We start from the raw sequence: 26,465 nt of genomic DNA on the forward strand, positions 1-26,465 counted from the left end.
CCGCTCGTGGTGATGACGCCAGCGGGGATCGGGCAAGGTCAGGCCACACCACCTGGCCCAGTCAACCAAGTCACAAGGGCCATTGTGGGAAGGCGTTATTGTTTTAGTGGGTGCAGCGGAGGTAGGTCAATCAACCAGACTCGGTAAATTGTTATTGACAGTTTCTGAGTGTTTAAAAGAAGAGCGTCCCCTGCATCAGCCTGATTCCAGACCTGCGGCTCCATGGCGGCCTTCCTACCCCTGCTAGCTTTGCTCTTCCTGGGGGCCCGGGCCCAGCATGGCTCCCAGTGGACCTACTCGGGTAAGCCCGCGCCTCGGGGGCTGTGCGCTCCCTCGCTACCCTCACCCCTGCTGGGGTTGCCCTTCAAGGCTACGGAGAGCACCCTGAACCCAGAACCCCCGATTAGGACAAGAGGGATTCGCTCTCCCTTCCCGGACCCCCACATCGTCTGCAGGTGCTTTGCCTTAGAACCTTTTCCGGCCACGGCGCTGGTTGGAGAGCCCTCTGACTGCAAAGCCCTTTGCTCTCTCCATCTCTGCATGTGGAAAATGAAGTTGTGAGGGCTCCCTGCGGCCTCACAGAGGGTGTGCGGGTTTGCGAGAGCTTTCTTCGTGGGGAGCTCATGGTAGGAGGTTCACCCAGAACATCTCCACTTTGCACAGCCCCCAGGGTGCCGCCTCCCAGTTGCCGTGGGCCTGCTGAGACCCGAATCTGCACATCTGGACACGAAACGTTCCTCCCACGGGGCACTGAGGAGAGCTCCTGCCCGTGCCCCCCCTTTTCTGCACTGCACCGAGGGATGGGGCTCTGGACGGCCTTCGGGGTCGCTGGCGGACCCACTCTGCACACGGTGCCCCCAGCTTCAGGCACAGGGGGAAGCATACATTCGGGGTGGATGTATGTCTGTTAAGTCAAAGGGAACAGAATTAGGGACGTCATGGGAGGCTCAGAAAGTCCAGCTTCAGAGGGCAGAGCGACCCCCTCTGACCAACCGCCCCGCTCTGGGGCAGAGAAGTCCCCGGGCTCCTTGGTACTCGGGGTGGTTCAGAAGGACAAGCAAGGGGGAGAATTCCAACAGGCAGGTCTTGTCCTTCCCAGTCTCAGCCCAGCCTCTGAGACTGGGGGCCTTCTGGAAAGCCATCAGGGGCCCAGGAGCGCTTGGGGTGGCTACTTCAAATGCCTTTTGGGAATACTCAGAAAGCCACAACACTGCTAGGGACAAGGGCCCCAAAGCCTTTTGATTCATGTGGTGGGGGAGGGGGGCTGTGCGGGGGACCTCTGGCCGTGATCTTGGCATCCTGCCTCTAGGAAAGAATTGCTTAAATATTGGTTTATAGTATTAAATAAAGAGCAGAGAAATAAAAACTTGACTTTCCTGTATATTGCAAAACCAAGAGGCTGGGAGCGGCCCCTGATGCAAACGGCTTCCTTAAAACAAGCCACGCCCCCGCCCCCTGCAGCCACCGGGTAAGGTGGGGAGAGCTTGGATTCCCAACTGCAAGTGGGCAGGTATGAGCAGGACCCACGGGGACCCCCCCCCTCCCCTGGCAACGACTAGCTTTCTTCCTTCTCTCCCCTAGAATTATTACCCACCTCAAAAAAGATACATTTCCTTACTTTGATTTTTTTTTTTTTCACCTCATCACTTTGGTCATCTTTGAACCTTGATGCTTTCTTTCCCTTCCTGCCCTGAATCCGTAGAGGTCTTTACCATCCTGGGACCCAGTGACAGGGGTTGGAGCGGGTAAACAGGTGGGTGGTCCTGCAGTGGGGGGAGGGGACTGCACTATTGTTGGGGGAGGGGAAGGAAAACTGTGCCATTGGGAGCAAATGGAGAAAGGACCCCTAAAGTAACACAGCAATGCCAAGCCCAGGGAGACTTCCAGAGCATTTATCAGTGTATTCCCATTTCAGGGGGGAGCTAAAGGTATATAATAAAGACTTTCATTGTTTTTCTAAGCCCTGACTCTCTTCTCGGGGCCAATGACTGAAACAGGGGAGGAGTTCAAAGCCCCGCAGACAGCAGGCTCCCCAGAGACGACTTTGACGATGCCCCTCTTCCCTCCTTCTGGAGGCCAGGCTCTGCTTTCTAGAACGCAGACCTCTGGCCTTGATCCTGGCCTCTTGATGGGCGGGCCCTGCTGTGAACTGAGCCCCCCAAAGAGCTGTGACCCCTTTGGCTCTCTCCTGTCACAGAGGGAGCACTGGACCAAACACGGTGGTCGAAGGAGTACCCCAGCTGCGGGGGGAGGAGACAGTCACCCATCGACCTGCAGAGGAGAAACGTTCAGTACAACCCCTCCCTGAAGGCTCTGAAACTGACAGGCTACAAGTCCCAGGGGGGCCAGTTCCCCATGACCAACAACGGCCACACAGGTAAGGGGCAGGTGGCTGGCTGCGGTCCACGGGCGCTGGGCAGAGGGAGCAGGTGCTAGATGATAGGGTGGCCCCCGCGGACATGTAGCACAGGCTAGGAGCTGGGGCCACGGCGGGGCCAGGGGGGGGCGGGGGGGGGCTCTCCCCAAGCTGCACAGCAGGGCCTGTCTTTTGCCTCAGTTCCTGTCTGGCTCCTTCCTTCTGCATTAGCCTCTCCCCAGGCTCACTCTGGCCCAGCCAGCGAGAACTCCAGCCGATGGAGACAGTGCTGCTGAGGCCACTGACCCGCCTGCGTGTTCTGTTGATCTGTACGCTGGTCTGATTTTCCATATTTCCTGTATTGAGTCTGATGGGCCCAAAATGTCTGACAATTGGGCCAGTATTTCTCGGAGGTTTAAAAAGGAAGAAGCTTGGGGCACCAGGGTGGCTCAGTCGGTTAAGCGTCTGACTTTGGCTCAGCTCGTGATCTCACAGTTCATGGGTTCGAGCCCCACGTCGGGCCCTGTGCTGACAGCTCGGAGCCTCGAGCCTGCTTCGGATTCTGTGTCTCCCTCTCTTTCTGTCCCACCCCTGCTCACACTCTGTCTCTTTCTGTCTCTCAAAAGTGAATAAACGTTAAAAAAGATTTTGTTTAATAAAAAGAAGAAGGTTTTGTATTCTGTTCCCTTCCAGGAAGGGGGTGGAGGTCAGAGATAGGAAAAGTCTGGCCTGAGTCTTGGGGACCCCCACTTCAGAAGCCTGGACTGGACAGCTGTAAAACCCATTGCTCTCTGTTTACTGAACACCCTGTTTTGATTTTCCAAGGGGGCCCATCTCCTCTGAGCCTCCCACCCCCCACAGGGGGCATCGTTTGGGGTGGAGGCCAGAGGCCTTGGGAGGCCGAAGGACTTAAGGTTATGCAGTCTCTGGTGGCTGAGCCAGACCCAGACCCTGGAAGCCTGGCCCCTCCCCACATCCTCCTCGGACACCTCCCCTCCCCCTTCCCCCCACCCCCACCCCCGGGCTGGGCTAATTTACTGCCCACCCGCTTAGGTGCGTGGGTCACAGGACTTATATCTCCTGTTTGCACAATTGAGAAGATAAAACCAGCTGCCCTTGACGAGGCTGGTGAACACAGGAGAACGCGGGTCCGTGAAAGGCCTCGGGTACACGTGGCCTGGATCACTGAACTCCACAGAGAATTCACGAAAGCCTCATTTTATCATTAATGTCAAGCTCCCGCTTCCAGAGTTGGCTCTGAAGCTTCCAGCAGGTTGGCCACCAGGAGCTTCGGCTGCTCTCTTTGCCCTCGATGAAGAGGGGACACAGGTGGCAGCTGAAGGCAGGGGAGAAGCTCGGTTGACCCACCAGGATAGCCAGCCGGGGGTATCGCGGGATCGAGCGCCCCCGCTGGCGCCTGGGCTGTTCCTGTTACATGCCTGTTGTGCAGGGCTCTGTGCTGGGGATCCGGGAGAGGGGAGGTGTTAGAAGACCCCAGCTTCCCAGCACCTTGCGGTGACTGGTGACTTCCTCCTCCCGGTTTGGAGAGGGCCCTGGGCCTTCCTCCGATGGACCGCGCCGGGCTTTCTGGAAGCTGGAGGCTACCCGACATCATATCAAAGGTATGGCAACGCACTCACGGCTCACATCACTTAGATTTTTTTAACGTATTTTGAAAGATTTTCAGAACTCTTTACAATTGCCTATACATTTTCAGCAAGCTCCAAGCTTCAAGAATTCTACGGAAGGAAAAAAAAAAAACCCTAATCGACAAATTTTCAAATTTAATAACATTTGATGAATAAGTTTAACAGTAAAGGTGGTATGATATACTTAAACAGTTATTAATTTGGGGCGCCTCAGTCGGTTAAAGCATCCGGCTGTGGCTCAGGTCGTGATCTCACGGTTCGTGGGTTCGAGCCCCGTATCGGGCTCTGTGCTGACAGCTCAGAGGCTAGAGCCTAGAGCCTAGAGCCTGCTTCAAATTCTGTGTCTCCCTCTCTCTCTGCTCCCCCCACCCCCTGCTCATGCTCTGTCTCTTTCTCTCTCTCAAAAATAAATAAGCATTATAAGAAAATTTATTAGTTTTGATTTTGTAGGGTTCTTTTTATATCTTAGACCTAAGATATAAAATATAATATCTTAATATAAATAAATATATATTGTATGCATAATATATGTGTTACGTATAACATGTTATATATAATATAAATAATGTTTATATAATTTATAAAATATAAATTATTTATATTATAATATAAATATAAATGTCTTGATCTGAGGTTTATCTTCTATATTTATATAGAATTATATTTGTAAATAAATTATTGTATCTAGATTATATTTATACTACAAATAATACAAATAATAATTGCTATAAATAATAATAAAATATAATGATGATAATAATAATAAATAATTATAATAATGATGATGATATAATAATGGTAAATAATAATGACATAAATAAAAATATATTTATATATACATATTTTTTTATAGACTTCCTTTATTTTAGGGCAGTTTTAATTTCATAGCAAAATTAAGTGGAAAGTACAGGGATTTCTCATGTATCCCCTGCCCCTACATAATTGTCTCCCCCGTTACCAATATCACTTACCAGAATGGTGCATTTTTTTTCCCCAAGGATAAACTGACCTTGACACATCACAATCACCAGCAGTCCATAGCCTACCTTAGGGGTCACTCTTGGTGTTATACATTCTATGGGGTTGAACAAATGTAGGATGACATGTATTCCTTATGATACTATGATGCAGTGTTTTTTGTTTTTTGTTTTTTTTTTTTAATTTTTTTTTCAACGTTTTTATTTATTTTTGGGACAGAGAGAGACAGAGCATGAACGGGGGAGGGGCAGAGAGAGAGGGAGATACAGAATCGGAAACAGGCTCCAGGCTCCGAGCCATCAGCCCAGAGCCTGACGCGGGGCTCGAGCTCCCGGACCGCGAGATCGTGACCGGGCTGAAGTCGGACGCTTAACCGACTGCGCCACCCAAGCGCCCCGATGCAGTGTTTTCATGGCCCTAATTACCCTCTGTGCTTTGCCTGCTCCTCTCTCCCCCCCTGCCGCCCTTGACAACCCCTGATCCTTTTACTGTCTCCACAGTTTCGATTTTTCTAGAATGTCATACGGTGGGAATCCTACAGCGTGTAGCCTTTTCAGATTGGCTTCTTTCACTTAGCAATGCGGTTCCTCCGTGTCTTTTCATGACTGGATCGATAGCTCATTGTTTTTGTTTTTTTACCATTGAGTAATGTCCCATTGTTTGGATGGACATCTTGGCGTCTTTCAAGTTTCAGCAATTATTATGAGTAAAGCTGCTATAAACATCTATGTGCAGATGTGTGAACATAAGTTTTAACTCCATTGGGGAAATACCAAGGAGCATGAGTACTGGACTGTATGGTAAGAATGGGTTTAGCTTTGCAAGAAACTGCCAAGCAGTCTTCCCAAGTGGCTGCACCATGTTGCATTGAGTGAGTGAGCAATGAGTTCCTGTTTCTCCACATCCTACCAGCATTTGGTGGTGTCAGTGTTCTGGCTTGTGGCGGTTCTAACAGGCATACAGAGGTACCCCATTGTTGTTCATTTGTGTTTCCTTGATGACGTACAAGGTGGAGTTTCTCTTCACAGGACTTAGTTGCCATCTGTATATGTTTGGTGACATGTCTATTAAGGTCTCTGGCCCATTTTTTATCAGGTTTTTTGTTTTTAATTTAATTTAATTATTTTATTTTATTTTATTTTATTTTATTTTATTTTATTTTATTGTTTTAGAGAGAGAATCTTAAGCAGGTTCCATACCCAGCAACACGGGGCTCGATCTCATTCACAGAATAGAAGTTTTGGATTTTAATGGAGTCCAGCTTATCAATTATTTATCTCATGGATCCTGTCTTTGGTGTCCCCTCGAAAAAGGCATCACCACCCCCGTGGTCATCTAGGTTTTCTCCTGTGTTATCTTCTAGGAATTTTATAGTTTTGCGTTTTACATGTAGATCTGTGGCCCATTTTGAGTTAACTTTGGTGATGGGTGGAAGGCCTGTGTCTACATTCATTTCTTTGCACGTGGATGTCCAGTATTTCCGGCACCATTTAACGAAGAGACTCCACTCTATTGTCTTTGTTCCTTTGCTAGAGATCAGTTGAGTATATTTATGTGGGTCTATTGCGGGCCTCTCTATTCTATTCCATTGATCTATTTGTCTGTTCTTTTGCTAATACTACCTTGTGTTGATTATTGGTCCTCCAGCATTGTTCTTCTTCGACATTGAGTTGGCTATTCTGGGTCTCCTGCCTTTCCATGCAAACTTTAGAATCAGTTTGTTGAGAGCCACAAAATAACTTGCTGGAAATTTGACTGCATTGAATCCATAGATCACGTTGAGAAGAGCTGACACCTTGACAACGTCAAATGTTTCTACGCAGGAACATCGAATATCTCTCCCTTTATTTATTCTTTGATTTCTTTCATCAGAATGTTTGTAGTTTTCATATAGAGATCTTGTACACGCTTTGCTAGATTTATATGTAATTTAATTTTGGGGAGTGCTAACATAATTGGTATTGTGCTTTTAATTTCAAATTCTACTCTATATTTACATTTTTTAAAAGTTCATTTATTTATTCAAGTACTCTCTACACCCAACATGGGACTCGAGCTCATGACCCTGAGATCAAGAGTCGCACACTCTTCCAACTGAGCCAGCCAGGCGCCCCTATATTTACATTCTTATGTACCTCATCTTTTATTATTAGAGTCAACAGTCATAAAATTATATGTCAGTAAAAAGAAATTGAAAACACACGTGGCGGGGCGCCTGGGTGGCTCAGTTGGTTGAGCGTCCGACTTCGGCTCAGGTCACGATCTCGCGGTATGTGAGTTCGAGCCCCGCGTCGGGCTCTGTGCTGACTGCTCAGAGCCTGGAGCCTGTTTCAGATTCTGTGTCTCCCTCTCTCTCTGCCCCTCCCCCATTCATGCTCTGTCTCTCTCTGTCTCAAAAATAAATAAACGTTAAAAAAAATTTTTTTTAAAGAAAACACACTTGGCTATGGAAACAACCTTAAATTGCTACAAAAGTTTCTAAAGCTCATTCTCACTTTCTTTAGTTGTGAATTAGCTACAGTTGGTGGACCAGTACTCACTGATTAATATATATATCTACTTATCTTTATCTCTATTTTTTAGCCCCCCAAATATATATTCCTAGGCTCAAGAAAAGCTTACAGGCCTGAGCCACTGGGCCTCTAGTCTTCAGTGGGAAAAGCAACACTGTCCTCTTCATAGGTACCACCAGTCACTCTGTTTGGTAGGCTCCTTCAGGGGAGGATGATCTCTCATTCTTCCTTCTAGCTCAGTACGTGGCACAGAGCCTGACGTAGATCAGATGCTCCTGAGGGGAAAAGACTTCCGTGCGAAAGGACAAATCCCCAAGTCGGCGCCCACGAGTGACGCACGGTTCTCAGTAGGTTCTGACTTCCTAAGGCTGCGGGGAGCAAGGCTGGTTTCATCTTTGGAAAACAAAAACAAAAACCCCTTTCATTTTGAAATAGTGTGAGACTAGAAAAATTGCAGAAATAGTACAGAGTTCCCATATCCCCTTCTCCCACTTCTCCTAATATTTAAAAAAATATTTGTTTATTTAGTGAGAGAGAGGGAATGCATGTGAGCAGGGGAGGGGCAGAGAGGGAGAGAGAGAATCCCAAGCAGGCTCCACACTGTCAGCTCGGAGCCCGAGTTGGGGCTCGAACCCACAAACCATGAGATCATGCCCTGAGCCTAGATCAAGAGTCAGATACTTAACCGGCTGGGCCACACAAGTGTCCCCCCACTTCCCTTGATATTAACATCCTAGAACCTTACTACCTTGAAACGACACGATTAACTACTTAGATGGACCCATGTGAATTTCATCCCATTCTCATCGATGTCCTCTTTCTGGCCCAAGACCTAATCCAGGATCTCACATTGTACGTGGCCGTCATATGTCCTTAGTCTCCTCCAACTGGGGTCAGTTCCTCAGTGTTTCTTTGACCTTCGTGGCCTTGACCCTTGGCTGTCCTTTCTTGAGCACAGAAAATGCTCAGATCACATGGTTTTCCTGGCCGGATAAGAAGCTGGTTGAATTAGTTTCCAGTAAAGAAGAACAACTTTTGCTAAAAGTTACATCGATTTTCAGAATCTGGAAAGTTCAGCGAGTTGATTTTTGGGGACACAGGTATTTGGTCTCACCTTTTCAAAGGTGCAGGGACATGCTCTGAGTTGCTGCCATTTTCTGATCTAGCCTGTGTGATCCTGTTGATAAAACCTGAGGAGCAAAACACTCTGCAGGGAATTGTGTTTTGGGGAAACATACGTGTTTCCCCACGTATGTGAGCTTTGGTATTGCTCACATGGGGCTAACTGGCCAATTGGAAAGCTCTGGCCTGGTCGTCTGCTTTCCAATCTCTCGGCAGATGACTTTGTACGTCTTCTTTATTTATTTTGAAAATATTTTTTAAGAGTTTCTTTATTTTGAGAGAGAGAGAGAGAGAGCTTGAGCACGAGTGGGGGAGGGGCAGAGAGAGAGGGAGAGAGAGGGAGAATCGTAAGCAGGCTCCACTCCGTCAGCATGGAGCTCGAACTCACGAACCATGAGATAACGACCTGAGCCGAAGTCAGACACTTAACCATCTGAGCCACCCAGGCGCTCCTGTACATCTTCTTTTAAAGGCTCTTCCGTTTTTTTTCTTTTCACGCGAGCATTGATTTGGAGGCGGGCCACATTTTAAGCACTAAATACAAAGTACCTGCTCTGCCAAAGGGCATGTGAAAATCTTTGGGGCCAGATTCCAGCTTTACAGCATGTGAACTTGATGACAGCTCCCTGCTGCTTTCGGCAATTTGGAGGGAAAGAAGGGGACATTTGACAGACATCAAACACCTAATCTTTCCTCTTTTTTAAAAAAAAAAAATATTTTTGAGAAAGAGACAGAGCAGGAGTGGGGAAGGGGCAGAGAGAGGGAGACAGAATTCGAAGCAGGCTCCAGGCTTCCAGCTGTCAGCACAGAGCCCGACGCGGGGCTCGAACTCACAAACCTTGAGACCATGACCTGAGCCAAAGTCGGAGGCCCAACCCACTGAGCCACCCAGGTGCCCCAGATTTTCTTTTCTTTTTAAAGTTTATTTATTTTGAGAGAGACAGAGAGAACGTGAGCGGGAGAGGGGCAGAGCGAGAGGGAAAGAGAATCCCAAGCAGGCTCCGTGCCATCAGTCAGCGCAGAGACCCATGTGGGACTTGAACTCGTGAACTGTGAGACCATGACCTGAGCCGAAACCAAGAGTCAGATGCTCAACTGACTAGGCCACCCAGGCGCCCCCAGGATGAGGATTTTAAACACCCCAGCCCAGCCTCACAACAGCATTCTGGGTAGTAAAAGGCATGAAACTAGTCTCGAGAGCCCCCCCCCTTCCTATTCCTACACTGTGGGGAAATTCCAAGATGGTCTAGAAGTGGAGAGTGGAATTCTGGTTTCTGTGCCCACTGGCCACGTTTATTCAGGGCCTCCCCCCTTCCCCGGGTTGACCAGCTGGCCCTGCCCCTGACCTCTGGCTCTGGGTAGGAAGGTGTGTGCCTTCCCGATCTCCCATCCTGCCCTGTGTGCCAGCCGCCTCCTCCCCGTGGGTGACCCCGCTCGCGGCGTTCTAAGCCAGCAGAGTACTGGCTTGCCCCGTGAGTAGGCAGGTGGCCAGGGGAGCTGCCTGACCGGCGCATCCCCCTCTCCACCACTTGCAGCCTTCACTTTCTCCCCCAGTGCAGATCAGCCTGCCCCCCACCATGCGCATGACGGCCGCCGATGGCACCGAGTACATAGCCAAGCAGATGCACTTTCACTGGGGCGGTGAGTCCTCAGAGATCAGCGGCTCCGAGCACACCATCGATGGGATCAGATATGTGGCCGAGGTACTGTGAGGACCCCGGCCGGGCCCTCTTTTCCTCCAACCCCACCGTCGCTTTCCTTAGCCAAAAAGACTGTGTCCTGTTGACAGTCAAGTCACTATAAGGTTGACTTTATTTTTCATTCATTTGTAACTATTCACTGATCCTGCTCTGTGTTGGCGGTTCAGGCAGCGTCCCCGGCTCATGGAACCTACAGCAGGGTAGAGGTTTACAGCCCACAGGATGGGGCCAGCCTTCTTTGGTTTCAGCCCAATTTTTTTCTTTCTTTTTTTTTTTTTAATTTTTTTTGTGGGATGTGATCTTTAAATTTTATTGATTCATTGATCGATTGCATAAGCTGGGGAGAGGGGCAGAGGAAGAGAGAGAGAGAGAGAGAGGGAGGGAGAATCCCAAGTAGGCTCCATACTCATCATGGAGCTGGACACAAGGCTCAATCCCATGACCTTGGGATCATGATCTGAGCTGAAATCAAGAATCGGACTTTCAACCCACTGAGCGCCCAGGTGCCCGTGTTTCAGCCGAATTTCTAGATTTTCAGGGCTCTCTTTCTTGTGTAGATTTGTCCTGAGGATGATGACAGGTTTACAGTGTCCTCCAGGGCAAGGTGATTCATGCCCTCTCTCAAGAGAACCCACACAAGCCCTTTGGACGCTACCAGCTTGGGGTCAGGGAAATGCCCTTGAGTTGCCCTTGAATTGATCTCCCCAGATCCCACTCATGCTCTTTCCATTCTTGGAGAACTCTCTGGTCTCGGTAGATCTCATACCCCGATGGGGGAAAGTCAGAGTTGTTCATGTGGGACAGGTTGAGGCCTCGGGTGGAGCATCTTTCTTTTCGCTCCTCCCTGAAAACCTGAGTCTACACGGACTGCCCTTGACTTAGCCTTTTTCTCTCACAGGTTCATATCGTTCACTACAATTCTAAATACAAGAGCTACGATATAGCCCAGAGCGCACCGGATGGCTTAGCTGTGCTGGCAGCCCTCATCAAGGTAGGCTGAAACTACACGTGTGAAGTCATTGATTGGTGTCCAAAGTATTAAATGTAGACAAAGGGTCTTCCTTCCAGCCCCTCCTCATCTATTTCTAAGCTCATCACTCTTGGAAGCACTGACTCAATGAACATCTACCCTTTTCCAGCCCTTGCTTACAGTCAGTGTTCCTTTTGTGTCACCAATCTTGGGGACCTTGGATAAGTCAGACAAATGACTTCAAAGACCTAGGATCGCAGCACAGTTGACTAGACATAAACTGGTCTGATGGCAAGAGGAAACCAGCAACCTGCCAGATAAAGGCAATACCTCTGCTTTTCTCAGAAAGTCTGGAGGTCAGGACTTGTGGCTAGGTGGCAAGAAGTGGTCAGTGAATTCAATTTCCACCCAAACAAGTATTAAGTTGGATGAAATTGTCAAAAACAACCATATCCCTGCTCTGGAAGTGGACCAAAGGAAAACAACAAATTGAGGCATTTTTTTTTCTGTGAAAAATGGCTAGAATTTTGAGTAAGAACAGTGGGGCCATTCCTATCCCCACCCTCCAGCTTGGTCAGAAAGGTAGGTTTGGTTTTTTTAATAATTTTTTTTAATGTTTACTTATTTTTGAGAGAGAGACAGAGTGTGAGTTGGGGAGGAGCAGAGACAGAGGGAGACACAGAATCTGAAGCAGGTTCCAGGCTCCGAGCTGTCAGCACAGAGCCCGATGCGGGGCTCGAACCCACGAACCATGAGATCATGACCTGAGCTGAAGTCGGATGCTTACCGACTGAGCCAACCAGGTGTCCCGGTCAGAAAGGTAGTTTTATTGGGGCAGGCTGGACAGGAGAACCAGCAGCTTCACTGCCTGGGGGTGAGGGACTCACTTGACTTGGAGTAGAGTTGAAAACCCATGCCCCAGGGCATTATCAGTAAAAGCAGCAAGCTTGATAGAAAAGACAGAAAACAAGAGGGAAATTTGCAGCTCTGACAGTCTGAGGGTGTAGTCCTAGTTGGGGTGAGTGGTAAGTGACAGACTAATCAGAAATTTAATGGGAGATCCTGGAAATGAGAGAGCCACAGAAGGCTGTGTAAGCTTCCCAAGATGGCCTGAGAGAAAGTAAAGGCTGAGGCTGACCCGATGACTGGCTGAACTTTGAATGTGCTTCTCAAATCGTACACAGATCCATCAGCAGAGGGTGCAAATCTTCTGGGCCCGAGGGGTTTGAGCACAACCTCTGCTACAATCGTGGACTGACCACAAAGCTATGCCGATGCTAGGTGGTCCCTAGAGACCCCAAGGAATCCAGGCTAAATATAAAATTTAAGAACTGAGCAGAAGTGACGCCTGGCTGGCTGAGTTCATACAGCATGCGACTCTTGACCTCAGGTTCATGAGTTCAAGCCCTGAACTGGGTTCTATGCTGGGCATGAAGCCTACTTTAAAAAAAAAAAGGAGGTGTCTGGGTGGCTCAGTTGGTAAAGGGTCTGACTCTTGGTTTCAGCTCAGGTCATGTTCTCACGGTTTCGTGAGTTCCAGCCCTGTATTGGGCTCTGTGGACAGTGCAGAGGAGGGATTCTCTCTTTCTCTCTGCCCCTCCCCTACTCATGCTGTCTCTGTCTCTCTCAAAATAAATAAACAAGCTTAAACATTTTTTTAAAAAAAGGAAACAAGTCATTGGAAGGCCATGGAATGACTGTCAACCAGGAATTGTATACCCAGCTAAACATCCTTCAATAGTGAGGTGATACAAAGACATTCCCAGGTAAAGAAAAACTGAGATAATTCTGAAGGAGTATTACGGAAAATCCTTCTGGCTGAAAGAAAATGACATCAGACAGTAACTCAAATCCACAAAAAGAAATGAAGAATGCTGGAAATGGTAAATGTGTAGGTAAATATAAAAGACTATATACATGTATTTTTGTCTTGTCTTTAAAAAATTTCTTTTAGGAGCACTTGGGTGGCTCAGTCGGTTAAACATCTGACTCTTGATTTCAGCTCAGGTCCTGATCTCACGGTTCGTGGGTTCAAGCCCTGCATCAGGCTCTGTGCTGACAGTACAGAGCCTGCTTGGGATTCTCTCCCTCTCTCCCCCCTCTCTCTCTCTCTACCCTCCCCCTGCAACTCATGCTGTCTCTGTCTCTCTCAAAATAAACATAAAAAAAATTAAAAATTAAAAAAATGATTGTTTAAGGCAATCATTATACTACGTATTGTTGGGTTTATGATATATATGGATGTAATGTCAATGACAAAAATGGGAGAAATGGTGGGAAAGAAATAGAGCTATCTTGGAGCAAAGTTGCTATATTTTACTGGAATTTAGTATTAACCTGACACAGGCTGTGATAAGTTAGGCTGTATATTGTACAGTAGTTACCCCATCCTTGACTTCACTTTCTGAGGTTTTAGTTACTCACGGTCAAGTGCAGCCCAGAAGTGGATGTTACTCCTTCTGATGTTTCATCATAGGGTCAACAGTAGCCTCCTGCTATGTCACCCTGCCTATGTCCTTCACCTCTTTCACCTCGTCATGTAGGATTTTGTCATCTCACATCATCACAAGAAGAGTGAGTGCAGGTAGTAAGATATTTTGAGAGAAAAAGACTACATTACAGGGGAAGAAGAATCGATCAACACCACTGACTGAAGAGAACCATTGAAAATTCACCTTTTTCACCAGAAGCAATGTTTCTGACTTCTTTTTATAGATTTTTAAAGTTGATTTATTTATTATTTGGAGGCACGGGCAGAGAGAGAGGGAGAGAGAAAGAATCCCGAGCAGGCTCCGAGCTCTCAGCGCAGAGCCCGACTCGGGGCTCGATCTCACAAACCGTGAGATCACGACCTGAGCCGAGATCAAGAGCCGGATGCTTAACTGACTGAGCCACCCAGGTGCCCCAGCAACTCTTCTGACTTCTAAAAAGTCAACACCCATACAAAAAAATAGCGACCTGGCGGTGGGCAGAATCGGAGCAGCTTTCCCGTGGACAGACGACTGTCCTCGGCTCAGTCACAAGTCTTGAGGATGAAGAAGGCAGCACATGAGACCAAGCAAGCCCTGTTCACCGCCGTGAACCCTCCTGAGGTTGACCCTGCCCAAACAGAGTCACTGGGGGCATCGTTACCCCCATTCCCTGAGGGCCTCACCCGTCACCGCCGAGAAGCTCTTTCTCTGGAAGTTGCCAAAATGCTTCAGCCTGTGTCCCTGGAAGAGACTAGCGAGCCCAGGCAGTTGGTGGCAAACAGCAGCCAGATTATCTGTCCCAACACAAGTGGGGACATGGATGAGCTGCCTCCTCCTTGCCCTTGAGGCTTGTCCAACCCGCAGGGCCACCGAACGGCTGGGTGGGTGGAGACCGTACCAGATGGAGGTCCCTTCTCCCTTAGATCGACCGCTCTGTGCTTCTCCCACAGGTCGAGGATTACGGTGAAAACACGTACTACGGCACCTTCATTTCTCAGTTGAACAACATCAGGTATCCAGGTGAGGAAAGTCAACAGTGGCCGCGAGGGCACGAGGTGGGGACAGGGTGATGCCGGCAGAGAGGGTGGTGCGCGGGTCTTACCAGGGGAGCGCCCCCTCCCTGGGCAAGGTCCCTCGTCCCAGCAATTCCCGCCGTCGGCTCAGGCCGTGAACACCTCCGAGAAGCCTCTGTTCGTACGGTCTGCCTGTTGATTCCCGCCCTCGGAGGCTCTGGATGGCCAGGGTGCCACTCGCCAGGGATGTCTTCTCAGTGGCTCTCACCTCTGGCCCCGGCTGGTAGTGACGACCCTGGGCACTAGAGACAGGTCTTCCTTCGCTTCAGGCTGAGAGACACCTCGAGAGTGAAGTCCCTCCTTGTCAGGCCTGGACACACAGACACGCAGCACTGGTCTCCCTCTCCTCCGCCTCCAGAAGGCAGAATCCTTGTCCGAAGGGCCACCTACCCCTAAAACCCGTGACCCGAGCTGCGACCACGTCAGCTCTGGCGCCTTGGTTCTGTGCTTCTGACTTTGACCACGTCTCCCAGACTCCAGTTCCCTGACTTCAGTCCTGACCTCCTGACCCCCAACCCACGGGGCTCCCGTTTGCCCTCCTGTCACCCCTCGTGCCTTTGATCCCTCTTTGCCCGGCCGAGATTCCACCACGGCCAGGATGCTGACAGGCCCCGCATCCTGGCCCCTCCACCCCTCCACGGGCTCACCTGGCAAAGCTCCAGACAAGTCCCGCCTACTCAGAGCCCGTATGTAGCCAAGTGGCTGGATGCGGCTGGCCAGACACACGGACATCCGACTGCTGCCGTTTTTATTCGTGGCTGCAAATATGAACACGTACTAATGTGACAGTCAGACACTCACCTTCTTCTTCTTCTTTTTTTTTTTAGTGTTTATTGTTTTTGAGAGAGAGGGGTGGGGAGGGGCAGAGAGAGAGGGAAAGAGAGAATCCCAAGCAGGTTCTGCACTGTCAGTGCAGAGCCCAATGTGGGGCTCGAGCTCACAAACCATGAGATCGTGACCTGAGCTGAAACCAAGAGTAGGATGCTTAACTGACTGAGCCACCCAGGCGCCCGTATGTTTAATTTTTAAAGTATTGTTCTCCGTAGCAGCTGCACCATGGTTCTGGAATTCTTGACTAACTTGAATATATTACGGTTATGAAACCAAATCTACGTGCTAGAGCCCTTTAGAAGGTTGTATCTCGAAGTCTTTCCAATAAGACTAAAATTTAGAATTCTTTTGCTTATTCATGGGGTTGTGCACTGCTAGACTCTGAGGTCTTGGTTTAATGAGCCTATTTGTGTATATATAAAAACTAACCTCTTTGCCATTAAAAAAATGCAAAATGGTGAGGCGCCTGGGTGGCTCAGTCGGTTGAGCGTCTGACTTCAGCTCAGGTCACGATCTCGCGGTCCGTGAGTTCGAGCCCCGCGTCAGGCTCTGGGCTGATGGCTCAGAGCCTGGAGCCTGTTTCCGATTCTGTGTCTCCCTCTCTCTCTGCCCCTCCCCCGTTCATGCTCTGTCTCTCTCTGTCTCAAAAATAAATAAATGTTAAAAAAAAAATTTAAAAAAACGCAAAATGGAAAGTGAAGACAATGTTAAGCTCAGGGGTTCAGTGTCATTGACACGAACGGAAGAGGGATTCTCTAGATGCTGTGAGGGGTATGGATGCTGGGGAGTCTTCGGACACCCTGCTGAAGCCCCTCTCCCCACTGAAGCCACACCCCAACTGTGGCTGAGCTTGGTTCTCAGATTGTGTGGCAGGATGAGCTCAGCACCGGCGCCCAACATGGGGCTTGAACCCACGAACCGTGAGATCATGACCTGAGCCGAAGTCAGACGCTCGGCCGACTGAGCCACCCGGGCGCCCCTCTATCCACCCATTTCTAAGCAAGCCCAAACCAAGAAATCTTGAGAGTTCTTACTCAGAAACCCCTAGCAGTCGTGATTAATTTCTTTCCTTTATCATAAAGCGTGTCCTCTGCTCAGCAGTGGTGACGGCAGTTCACACTCATCGGGACTTGCCTACGTGAGAGTTCGATGGCCCCCTTGACCCTCACAGCAATCCGACTGAACATTCCCTTTTCACAGATGAAGGAGCAGCTTTTGAGGAGTCAACACCCACTGGTGCACTCATCCGGGAGGAGGCATCTGAGTGGGTCTCTCCCCAGAGTCTTTGCTCTTCCCTTCCAGGAAGCGAAACTGGGGGAATGTCTCCAACGATCAGTTTCTGTGTTCCGCTGAATCGGGGGATTCAGACACGGACAGGTCGGAGCCGGAGCCGTCGACCCCAGGGGCACCAGGGCCCCCTAACATTCCATTGTCTTTTGTCCCCTCCATTAGGACAGAGCACAGTTCTGAGTGACCTTGACATTCGGGACATGCTCCCCGAGAACGTGCATCACTACTACAGCTACAAAGGGTCACTCACCACTCCTCCCTGTACTGAGAACGTCTACTGGTTTGTGCTGGCAAGTCCCATCATGTTCTCCAGGGCACAGGTAATGCATGGCATCACCCCAGCAAAGTCTCCCCTTTTGACTGCCTGGCTGACAAGCGCGCTCCCCTAAATCTCACCTAACGCCAACACCTGGGCTCCTACGGTGCTCTCCATGCACAGGGCTACTGTCCTCACCTGTCCCGCCGTGGGCGATCTCACTAGGGCTGTGGCGGAGATGGACAAGTTGAGGGGCCAGAGAGACCAAGGAGTCCCGGTTGAGGTGGCAAAAGGACGGGGACCGGACCCCAGGCAGAGGAGAAGAGCCGCATGGAGAAAGCAAATATTTACTGAGCGTTGCTCCTGCCGGGTACTGTTCTAGGCCCTTGATAGACAAACCCCCGTTTCCATGGGGCTAACGGTCCAACTTCATAAATGGCTTTGTGCAAGGACAGCTTCACCGTTAGCTCGTCTCCATGCTCACACACCTGCAGCCGTTTGGGGAGAAGAGCTGTATCCACCACCTTCTGTTCCCCAGCATAGCGCGGGTGCGTCGTAAATATTTGTTGGGTTAATTAAAGCTTTGCAGAGGCAGAGCTGGCGTTTCCTTCCGGGGTGATGTCTCTCCTCGGCAACAGATATTTCTTTTTCTTAGACTTTTCATTTCCCCAATCCAGGAAAAGGTGGGATACCCTCTTCAAGGATACCCACCCACAAAAATCTGTTTACTGCTTTCCCTCCTTTCGACTGGTGACCAAATAGTCCTCGAAAACGATGAAAAGAGATTGTTGGAAGAATGGATGGATGGATGGATGGATGGAAGGATGAATGCTCTCCCTGCCACGTGGCAGGATTTGAGATCTTCTCACACCCACTTTACGAGGGTTATATAAATAAATCCAAGCTCTGGTTCCGTTGCTAATTATACTCCTTTAAACTACCCGGTAGCTCTTCCCCTCCATAATCCACTTCATGTGGCCTACAGGGTTGGAAGCTAGAGAATTCCATATTGGATCACCAGAACAAGACCCTCCACAATATCTACCGCATGACCCAGCCCCTGAACAACAGAGTGGTGGAAACCAACTTCATGAATCTCCCCAACGAGCGTAAGATCAACTTTTGTTTATCGTCTGCAATTGTTTCAGTCCAGTTGTCTTCCTTCTCTGGGTGGACCCATCTCATCTGGCAATAGTAGCAGACGGAGCGTCATCTAAAGGGCAGGAGGCTCCGATGGGCCAGTCTACGAAGGGCATGGCCAGACACAGTAGGAAAAGTAAGACGCTTAGCAACATCCAGTCACTCCCATAAGAGCGTAGGCTCAAGGTAACCTTATTAAACACAACTCAAATTATTTCCCTCATACCTTTATCTTGGCCTGTTCCCAAGCCCATCCCCAACTCCCACACATTCCCCCGAGGTGGGGTTAACTCGGGCACGGATTGTTTACTACATTTTTTCGGGGATCACACCCCAGACACCAGGGTGCCGGAAGAAGGCATGATCAGTCCAGCCAACCTGGGACCCTCTAACCCACCGGGTCAGGCTTCTTGGCTCACCTCGTTTCTGTGGTTGCAAGAATGCAAATATTCCACAGTTTTCCCGTCGCTATTTTGTCTGTTTCTCTGTAAAATGGTGCTGAACTATTCCCATTCCCTGAATTCATGGCCTTTGTAATCTATGTCTCCTAATGAATACTGAAACCTTTATATCCTTCTAATAGAATTGGTCTCCAATCAACATTGCCTACTCAGTATTACCCCAACTTTATTTTTAAGTTTATTTATTTATTTAGAAGAAGAGAGAGAGACACAGAGCATGAGCAGGGAAAGGGCAGAGAGGGGGAGAGAGAGAATCCCAAGCAGGCTCCACACCTTCAGCGCAGAGCCGGACTCAGGGCCCGAACCCACGAACCATGAGATCATGACCTGAGCCGAAATCCAGAGTCGGACGCTTAGCTGACTGGGCCACCCAGGCGCCCCACTATTACCCCAACCTTATATGTATCTTTCGAAACTTGTAAATCTCCTTACACGCTCTCCCCTCCCACCAACAAAGGCCCCTTTTTGATTTTGTCTCCATCTTTCCTTCCTGGTTCATTGATTGTTTTCTCTTGCACTGGTTTGCCCCTCCAACAATACTGACAGAGGAAGAACGACACCAGTTATAATGATATTTTCCCCCATATTATACTATATATGATATTAACGGCACCAATTCCTTTTTCCAAAGGGTGGCATCCTCCTTAGTAGGTCCGAATACCAGCAGCCTAGCCAAGGGGGGCATAGACCCACTCATCTAACTCCTTGTTCTAATTTTGCCGTGTTCCCATTTTCCCTAATAAAATGGTACGTGACTCTTGCAACGGGCACGTGCAGATTGTATCGTTGCCCACATGCTACGTCTCACATGTTCTTTCCACGAGCGGGGAGTGTCCTTCCAATGTACCCTCAGGAGGGAGCTCAGACATTTTACATCCTCGCCTCTCTGACCGAGATGCTCCACGTTGCCGTTTGCCTATGTGTCCGCTGTGCCCCCCCTTCTGAGACTGGCTATTTAGGATTATTACTTCAGCTCCCAGTAGATAGTAAGAAGGCTTCTTCCCCTGCCCCCGGCCAAGAGACTTGAACAACAGCCTCCCTTTGCTGTTCAGAGAAGAGAACCGCTGTCACGCCCAGCAGTGGTCTCCAGTCAGCCCGGTTGTGTCACCCACCTGACACCTCGTAGTTGTATCTGATCTCACCCCGATGGGTTAATATGATCAACCCACCAATGAATAATAGCCTGACAAAGAAGGTCAGTTACAAAAACAAGATAATGGCCAAATAGAGATGTCTCGAAATTCATTTACGAGAAAACACCTCTGTCCCCTAGGGTAAGGGCTCCTGGGCATCACATGGGAAACCAAGGTCCATGAGTTAGAATCCCCTTCGACAGATCACCCCTCAGATTCTGGCAGCTCACAAGCCTAAACTCAGACACAGTGAAGATGTCAGAAGCCAATGGGGTGGGAACATGGAGGGCATTCTAAGGAACGAGACATCCTTCCCTAAGTGCCCGTGTGGGGAATGGCATCTGGCTGTCCCACGTGCCGTTTTCACGAGGACCGCCAAAGGTTTGACCTCTTTTGTGTTAACTCTTCTTTTTATGGGGTATCTTCTAGGTTCTGAGTTCCAGCTTTACCTAACCAAGTTTGACAATAAGTTCGAAAACTTGAAGAGTCTTCCTGAAAAGAAGAAAGCGAAGGAACGCCACCAAGAGTAGGGAGCTCGAAGCATGCGGCGTGCAGGACGAGGCGGACCTCCGCTGAGCCCACGACCCTGCCTGGCTCCGAGAAATTCCGTGTCCGGATCGCACCCTCCCCGAGGCACCTGTCGGGTTTCTGAGTAAGATGGGGGAAACCATCGTCCCCGAGCGGAGGCGAGGTGACGTGAGTCAGACGACACCGAGGGGAACTGACTGGAATAGAAATGCGAAGGGATCGGGGCGCTAACCACCTTCCCACCAAAGCCTGCAGGTTTGCGTAAATTACGAAGCAGCCCGAACTTCCGTGTGGGACTTGGGTGTAATAAAATAACTTTGAGAATTTGTCATTTGAAAAGTTCTTTTTCTATCCCTTTGTACCACGTCGAGTACCCCTCCCGTGCCCTCCCCGCAGGGACACGGGCGAAGGGACAGAGATCAAGGTAGGAGGGGTTCCAGGACCAGGATTAGGAAAAAGGAAAGAGAGTCTTACCTTGGGGACTGCTAGTGGGGAGGTCTGGAGCACTGACTGTGATGTGTGAGCAAAAGAAAGAGCGGGCGGGGAGGGGGCGCCAGGGGGGCTCAGTCGGTTAAGCATCCGGCTCTTGACTTTAGCTCAGGTCACGATCTCACGATTCGTGAGATCGAGCCTTGCCTTGGGCTCTGCGATGACAGTGCGGAGCCTGCTTGGGATTCTCTCTGTCTCTCTCTCTCTCTCTGCCCCTCTCCTGATGGTACTCTCTTTCTCTCTCAAAATCAGCAGCAGCAACAAAAGAGTGGGGGAGGAGAGGGGAGGGGAGGAGAGAACGCCTCCCCGCAGATGTGGTCCTTTCAAGTCCGGTGGTGGCCGGGTCTTGCCACACTAGACGCGGTTTCCAGTTCCAGTTACTATCGTGTGGGATAATTGCCTGTCCTGTAAGCCGTGGTTTGAGTGAATCCATGCGTGTTCTTCAGTGAGACCCCTTTCTCCCGGCTCACTCTTCAACGCCCCCTCCACCCAGCCCCCCGCGTTCTTCTCCACTCCTTCCTCCCCTCTCCTTACTACCTTTGCCCTTGCACGCTGTCATTCAGCACGGCCTCACCACTTCCTGACTTCATTTACCGCTCAGGGCCGCCCTCAGTGAAGCCGCAATTCCCCCAGTTTACTGAAACAGAAGCCGAGATGCAGGACGGCCAGGGGACTCGCCCAAGAGCAACCAGATAGAAGACGGTAGAGCCGGGATCTAAACCCAGGTCTCCTGCATCCAAGTTGCTTTAGCTACCGAAGGCTTCCCTTTCACTTCTACAAGCTTGTGAAGCACCTGCCATGTGCCAGGCGCGGGGCTGAGAGCTGGGACACAGAGACGGGGCGGGAGGGGTGTTTCCACACCGGGAGCTCGAGTCCAATGAGCAGGACATTTAACTGACCGGTCACGCTCTCCTGGGACAACGGGTTACGACCCCCTCCCCAGAGGGGCTGGTACACACCGGGTTGAAGGGCCTCACCTGGAGGGCCCAGCGGGAGAGCTCACGCTAATGGGACAGTTCGGTGTGGACGGAGGAGCAGGTTCAAGGGGAGCTGCAGGGTAGCGGTGTCGCCGGGAGGTCAGGTGCGCTGGGGCCTCTGTGCCACTACAGCGTTCTGGATTTTCTCCTGTGAGCGATGGGTGGCTGTGGCAGCCTGTCCAGCCAGGAAACGGCATGACGGATGTGATCGGATTCGTCCTGTCCCCCAGAAATGAGGGTCTGCGATGAGCTGGAGATGAGACAGTGAGCCATACAGCCCAGGGGTTTAGCTTCCTGTGGGAAGAGAGGCTTACGTTTCCTGTAAATGAACACGTAAACAAACAGGATTACACCTGTCTGTCTGTGCTCGAAGACACGGGGAAAAGGAACCAAAAGTGAATGACAATGGTTACCGAAAAGGGGAGGCAGGAGAGGAGTGGGGGACAGGGCTGGAAGTTGGGCTTTTCTGAGTGCATCCTGTTTAGTAGTGTTGGCTTTGGAACCTTGGGTTTTACATTAATTAGAAAACAAAATTGAATGTTAAAGATGTGTTTAAATCCCTAAAACTTTGTTAAGACGTAAAAAGACAGTAACGTGATTGAATAATTGCACATTGAGTTGGTGGCATACACAGAGAAGAATTTTTCCAAGTTATTTTTATTTTTTATTTTATTTTCAAGATTTTATTATTTAAAAAAAGGTTTAATGTTTGTTTTTGAGAGAGAGAGAGAGAGCACAAGCCGGGGAGGGGCAGAGAGAGAGGGAGACACAGAATCCGAAGCAGGCTCCAGGCTTTGAGCTGTCAGCACGGACCCCGACATGGGGCTCGAACTCACAAACCGTGAGATCAGGACGTGAGCCGAAGTCGGACGCTCAACTGACTGAGCCACCTAGGTGCCCTATCAACTGACCTTTTTACAACTTTTCTGAAAACTGTAAATATTATTAATTGTGTTCTTGCTCACTGTGAATCGATGATTCCAACTGTTCGCTACTACAAACAACACAGAATAGGAACCTGGCTGAATTTAGTTTAAAAACTAACACAAACAGAAACACCCGAGAAAAAACTGAAAAGGCTTCAGATGATACTAATTTCAGGTTAAGGTTATTTCCCTCGGATTGTCGTTGTGAACGCAACTGAATTGCTGGGGTTAATTTTGCTCTCCCTAAGTTTTCTCCTGGGAGCCGCAGAGGCTCCAAGGGCACATTCTAACCCAGTGACAGAGAATTTGCTCCTCAAACACAGCCACAAAGCCAGCTGCACGTTGTCCGAGAGAGAGAGAGAGAGGAGAGAGAGAGAGAGCCGTGGGCGGCCGCCCCCTCCAGGGCAAGACCAGGCCTGCCTGGGAGCAGAAGCATGAAGTCCTGGAAATTCACGGGGCTCACGAGCCTTGGTAATAAAATATCCCTTAGGAACAGCCTGTTAGCTGTTCCACGGTGTCCTCAGTGGGTGTGCCTCTCACCAGAGCCGGAATTTTCCAAAAGGCCTCTGTGTTGGTGCCATTTTGTGAAAATCTAAGGAGAGCCAAGGTTTTGCTGAAGATGGTTGGGAGGGCTGAGTAGGCGGGTTGTGTTGGCAAAGGAGGTGCTGCCCCCTAGTGGCCCCTGTGGGGATGGCCGGGTCTGTGCCCCAGGGAACCTCGGCGATCTACCCTTCCCATTTCTCACATTGGTAAACTGAGGTACACAGGACCCATAAAGGTCTTGTGGTAAGTTACAGGCGTATCGGCAACAAAGAGCACAGCGCATGTCCCGGAGCTGCTGTTCTTTCTCTCACAGGAAGGTGGGGATTGCATGGGCTGAGGTCCCTCCTGCCTCCACGGCCTGCTTTTTGAATCGCTTGCTTGCTTGCTTTTGAGAAAGAGAGAGAGAGACCAGGAGCAGGGGAAAGGCGGGGAGAGGGAGAGAAGGAGAACCCAAGCAGACTCCGCACTGTCAACGTGGAGCTCGATGCGGGGCTCGAACCCACAAACCGCGAGATCGTGACCTGAGCCGGAGTCGGACGCTTAACCGACTGAGCCTCCCAGACGCCCCTTCAAGATTTTATTTTTAAGTCATCTCTGCACCCAACGTGTGGCTTGAATCCACAGCCCTGAGATCGTGGATCGCACAATCTACCGACTGAGCCAGCCCAGAGCCCCTGAGGCACATCTTTCTTAGAAGCCGACATAGACGGGCAGAGCCTTGGCCTGGGAAAGAAACAATACCGGATGGGACCCTTAGCCCTGTCAAGAACAGAAGTCCCCACGTTCATGGAGGGGGCTCTGAGGCAGTGTCCCGCTGCCCGCACGCAAGAACGAGGGTGCTGTATGCTCAGTTCCCCCTGCGTCCTGCCCCCGTGGTATCCCCTCCCATAATACAGTCTCGGTGCCCATACGATGCACATCGAAGAACAAGGAACAGAGCCACGGGGACGTTAAGTGACCTGTTCCAGGTGCCTTGGATACGAAACAGCAAAGCAAGATCTAGAACCTAGGTCTCCTGTTTCTCAGGCCAGTGATCCTTCTACTATATTCCCCGTTCGAGCGGACTTCGGAGGGCTCCTGTCAGAAGTTCACCCGTCCCTCTCGGAGAGCAAAGCACCAGACCCTTCCCTGCCCACCAGTCTGTGCAGGTTCAGAACCTGAAAATCTTTCACTCTGAGGCTCCCGTCAGGATAACGGGAACGATGGTGAAGACGTTATTCATCAGTGGGGTTCCCTTCCCTCAAGGACATGGCTTAGGGACGGCCTCTGGGGACAGAGGGTGGCTGAGATGGCAGGATCTCTTAGACATAAAAACCACCACACCTGAACGGCAAAGTGGGCGTGATGTCTGACCCGCCCTCCCGGAGGTGCCCAGCAGGTGTCTAGGACGGGACCAGCCAGGGCACACGGAAAGGTGTCTGCCCCCCACACATGGTGCATTTAATCTTCTCAATCCTGAGAGGTAGATACAAATACTATGATCCCATTTCTCGGTTTGGAAGATGAGACGGGCAAGTAACTTAGCAGGATTCAAAGCTATGCTGTCTGGCCCCAGAGCCCACGCTGGAATGTGCTGTCTTTGGAGGTGATGAACTGCCTGTCAATGAAGGCATTCAACCAGAGTCTTGACAATAGTAGGACGGATGAACAAGGAATTCCTACGAGGGACAGACCAAGAGATAAAGTCCCTTTCAGTGTTGAAATCCATGATCTTGGGAACAGGCGGGCGAGGCTAAAGCAAACCTCTCCTGAGTGGGCTCGTGAAAACATCCCCCCCCCCCGCCCCGTTCACACGGGACTCGCCAGGCAATTAACTGACATGCAGGCTGGTTTTCTAGAGACTGGCCACCAAGCAGGCAGTGGGGGCCTGCCTGGGGGACCCTGGCCCCATAACTGGGGGACTGCTCTTCAGAGCCCAAACCTCGCTGGCCGTGCAGTCAGCCAGCCCCGAGGCCTCTCCTCCAGCCCTTCCAGATGCCCAAGAGCCGTGCTAGCCTCAGGGAAGCTCAGGGCAGCGATGAGACCGTCACCGAGGTCCCAAGATCTGCGACTGTGGAGGTTCAGGCGAGGCAGTGGCCGCCAAGCCTGGGCTTCTGGAACAGCCCAGTCACCCTCGGTGAAGTTCAGAACAGCACAGTCCAAATCGCAAAGAAGCCTGGATGACGGATAATCACATAGTGCATAATTCAGCATAATTACAATATGCTGAATGTTTTCTTCATTCAAGCACACAACATATGGCAGGTTGTTAATCAGGTACTTAGAGCAAGAGGTCTTATGGTCCTGCGTCAATAAAGAATTAATTTTGGGGCACCTGGGTGGCTCCACTGATTGAACGTCCAACTTTGGCTCGGGTCATGATCTCAGAGTTCATGAGTTGGAGCCCCGTGTCAGGCTCTGTGCCGACAGCTCAGAGCCGGGAGCCTGCTTCGGATTCTGTGTCTCCCTCTCTCTCTGGCCCTTCCCTGCTCACCCTCTGTCTGTCTCTCTCAAAAATAAATACATATTAAAAAAGTTTTAAAAAAAGAATTAATTTTTAATTGGCAGTGTTTTCTTTTACGTATGCAAACTGAATAGCTAGGTTTTTTTTTTTTTTAAATGTTAGCTTTCCTTAGAGGGCTTTCCACTCTTTCCTGCAAACGGCCAACCCTGGGACATCAAGTCCAAGTGTAATTGTGAACCTCAGACAGTAGGATCTGGCCAAAGGGGATTCCACGGTGCCTCCCCTAAGATCTTGGCTCACGGCCCTTCCTTCCTGGGAACCTTGACCTAGGCGTCCTTCCTCGTCTGCAGACTCACATCCTTGCGGCACCCGGGCTTTGGCATAGAGGTTGCTGTGTAAACCAAGCAAAGTACAAAGCCCCGTTCTTCATTCCCGCACGAGACACGAGACCGGGGCCCGTGCCGTGACTCAGCCTGAACCCCAAACCTCAGAACAACAACGCTGGCGAGGCCGCCCAGGGAGAGGCTGCAGCTGTCACAGCTTGGGGCCACGGTCACCTGGCCGTGAATCACACCCCGGCGACCGGCACCTGTTGAGCACCTGCTAGAAGTGATGC

The 26,465-nt window shown here is 50.2% G+C and overlaps 1 protein-coding gene across 1 annotated transcript; it reads left to right on the top strand.

The window, feature by feature from the left end:
• Positions 1 to 222: 222 nt before the first annotated feature.
• On the top strand, positions 223 to 20,473 carry CA6 (carbonic anhydrase 6). Its single transcript, XM_030328230.1, has 8 exons — positions 223 to 301; positions 2,198 to 2,377; positions 10,173 to 10,321; positions 11,217 to 11,309; positions 14,710 to 14,779; positions 17,116 to 17,273; positions 18,195 to 18,318; positions 20,373 to 20,473. The coding sequence occupies exons 1-8, from the start codon at positions 223 to 225 to the stop codon at positions 20,471 to 20,473; spliced, it is 954 nt and encodes a 317-aa protein (XP_030184090.1).
• The last annotated feature ends 5,992 nt before the right edge of the window (positions 20,474 to 26,465 follow it).

The sequence above is a fragment of the Lynx canadensis genome, chromosome C1, assembly GCF_007474595.2.
Source record: "Lynx canadensis isolate LIC74 chromosome C1, mLynCan4.pri.v2, whole genome shotgun sequence".
In the NCBI taxonomy this organism is placed as follows: domain Eukaryota; kingdom Metazoa; phylum Chordata; class Mammalia; order Carnivora; family Felidae; genus Lynx; species Lynx canadensis.

Excerpts from the sequence above, each read along its gene's own strand:
- CA6 (XM_030328230.1), top strand. The coding sequence starts at position 223 with ATGGCGGCCTTCCTACCCCTGCTAGCTTTGCTCTTCCTGGGGGCCCGG. Across the intron at positions 10,322-11,216 it reads GGATCAGATATGTGGCCGAG|GTTCATATCGTTCACTACAA; the intron begins GTACTGTGAGGA and ends TTTCTCTCACAG. Across the intron at positions 17,274-18,194 it reads TCATGTTCTCCAGGGCACAG|GGTTGGAAGCTAGAGAATTC; the intron begins GTAATGCATGGC and ends TGTGGCCTACAG.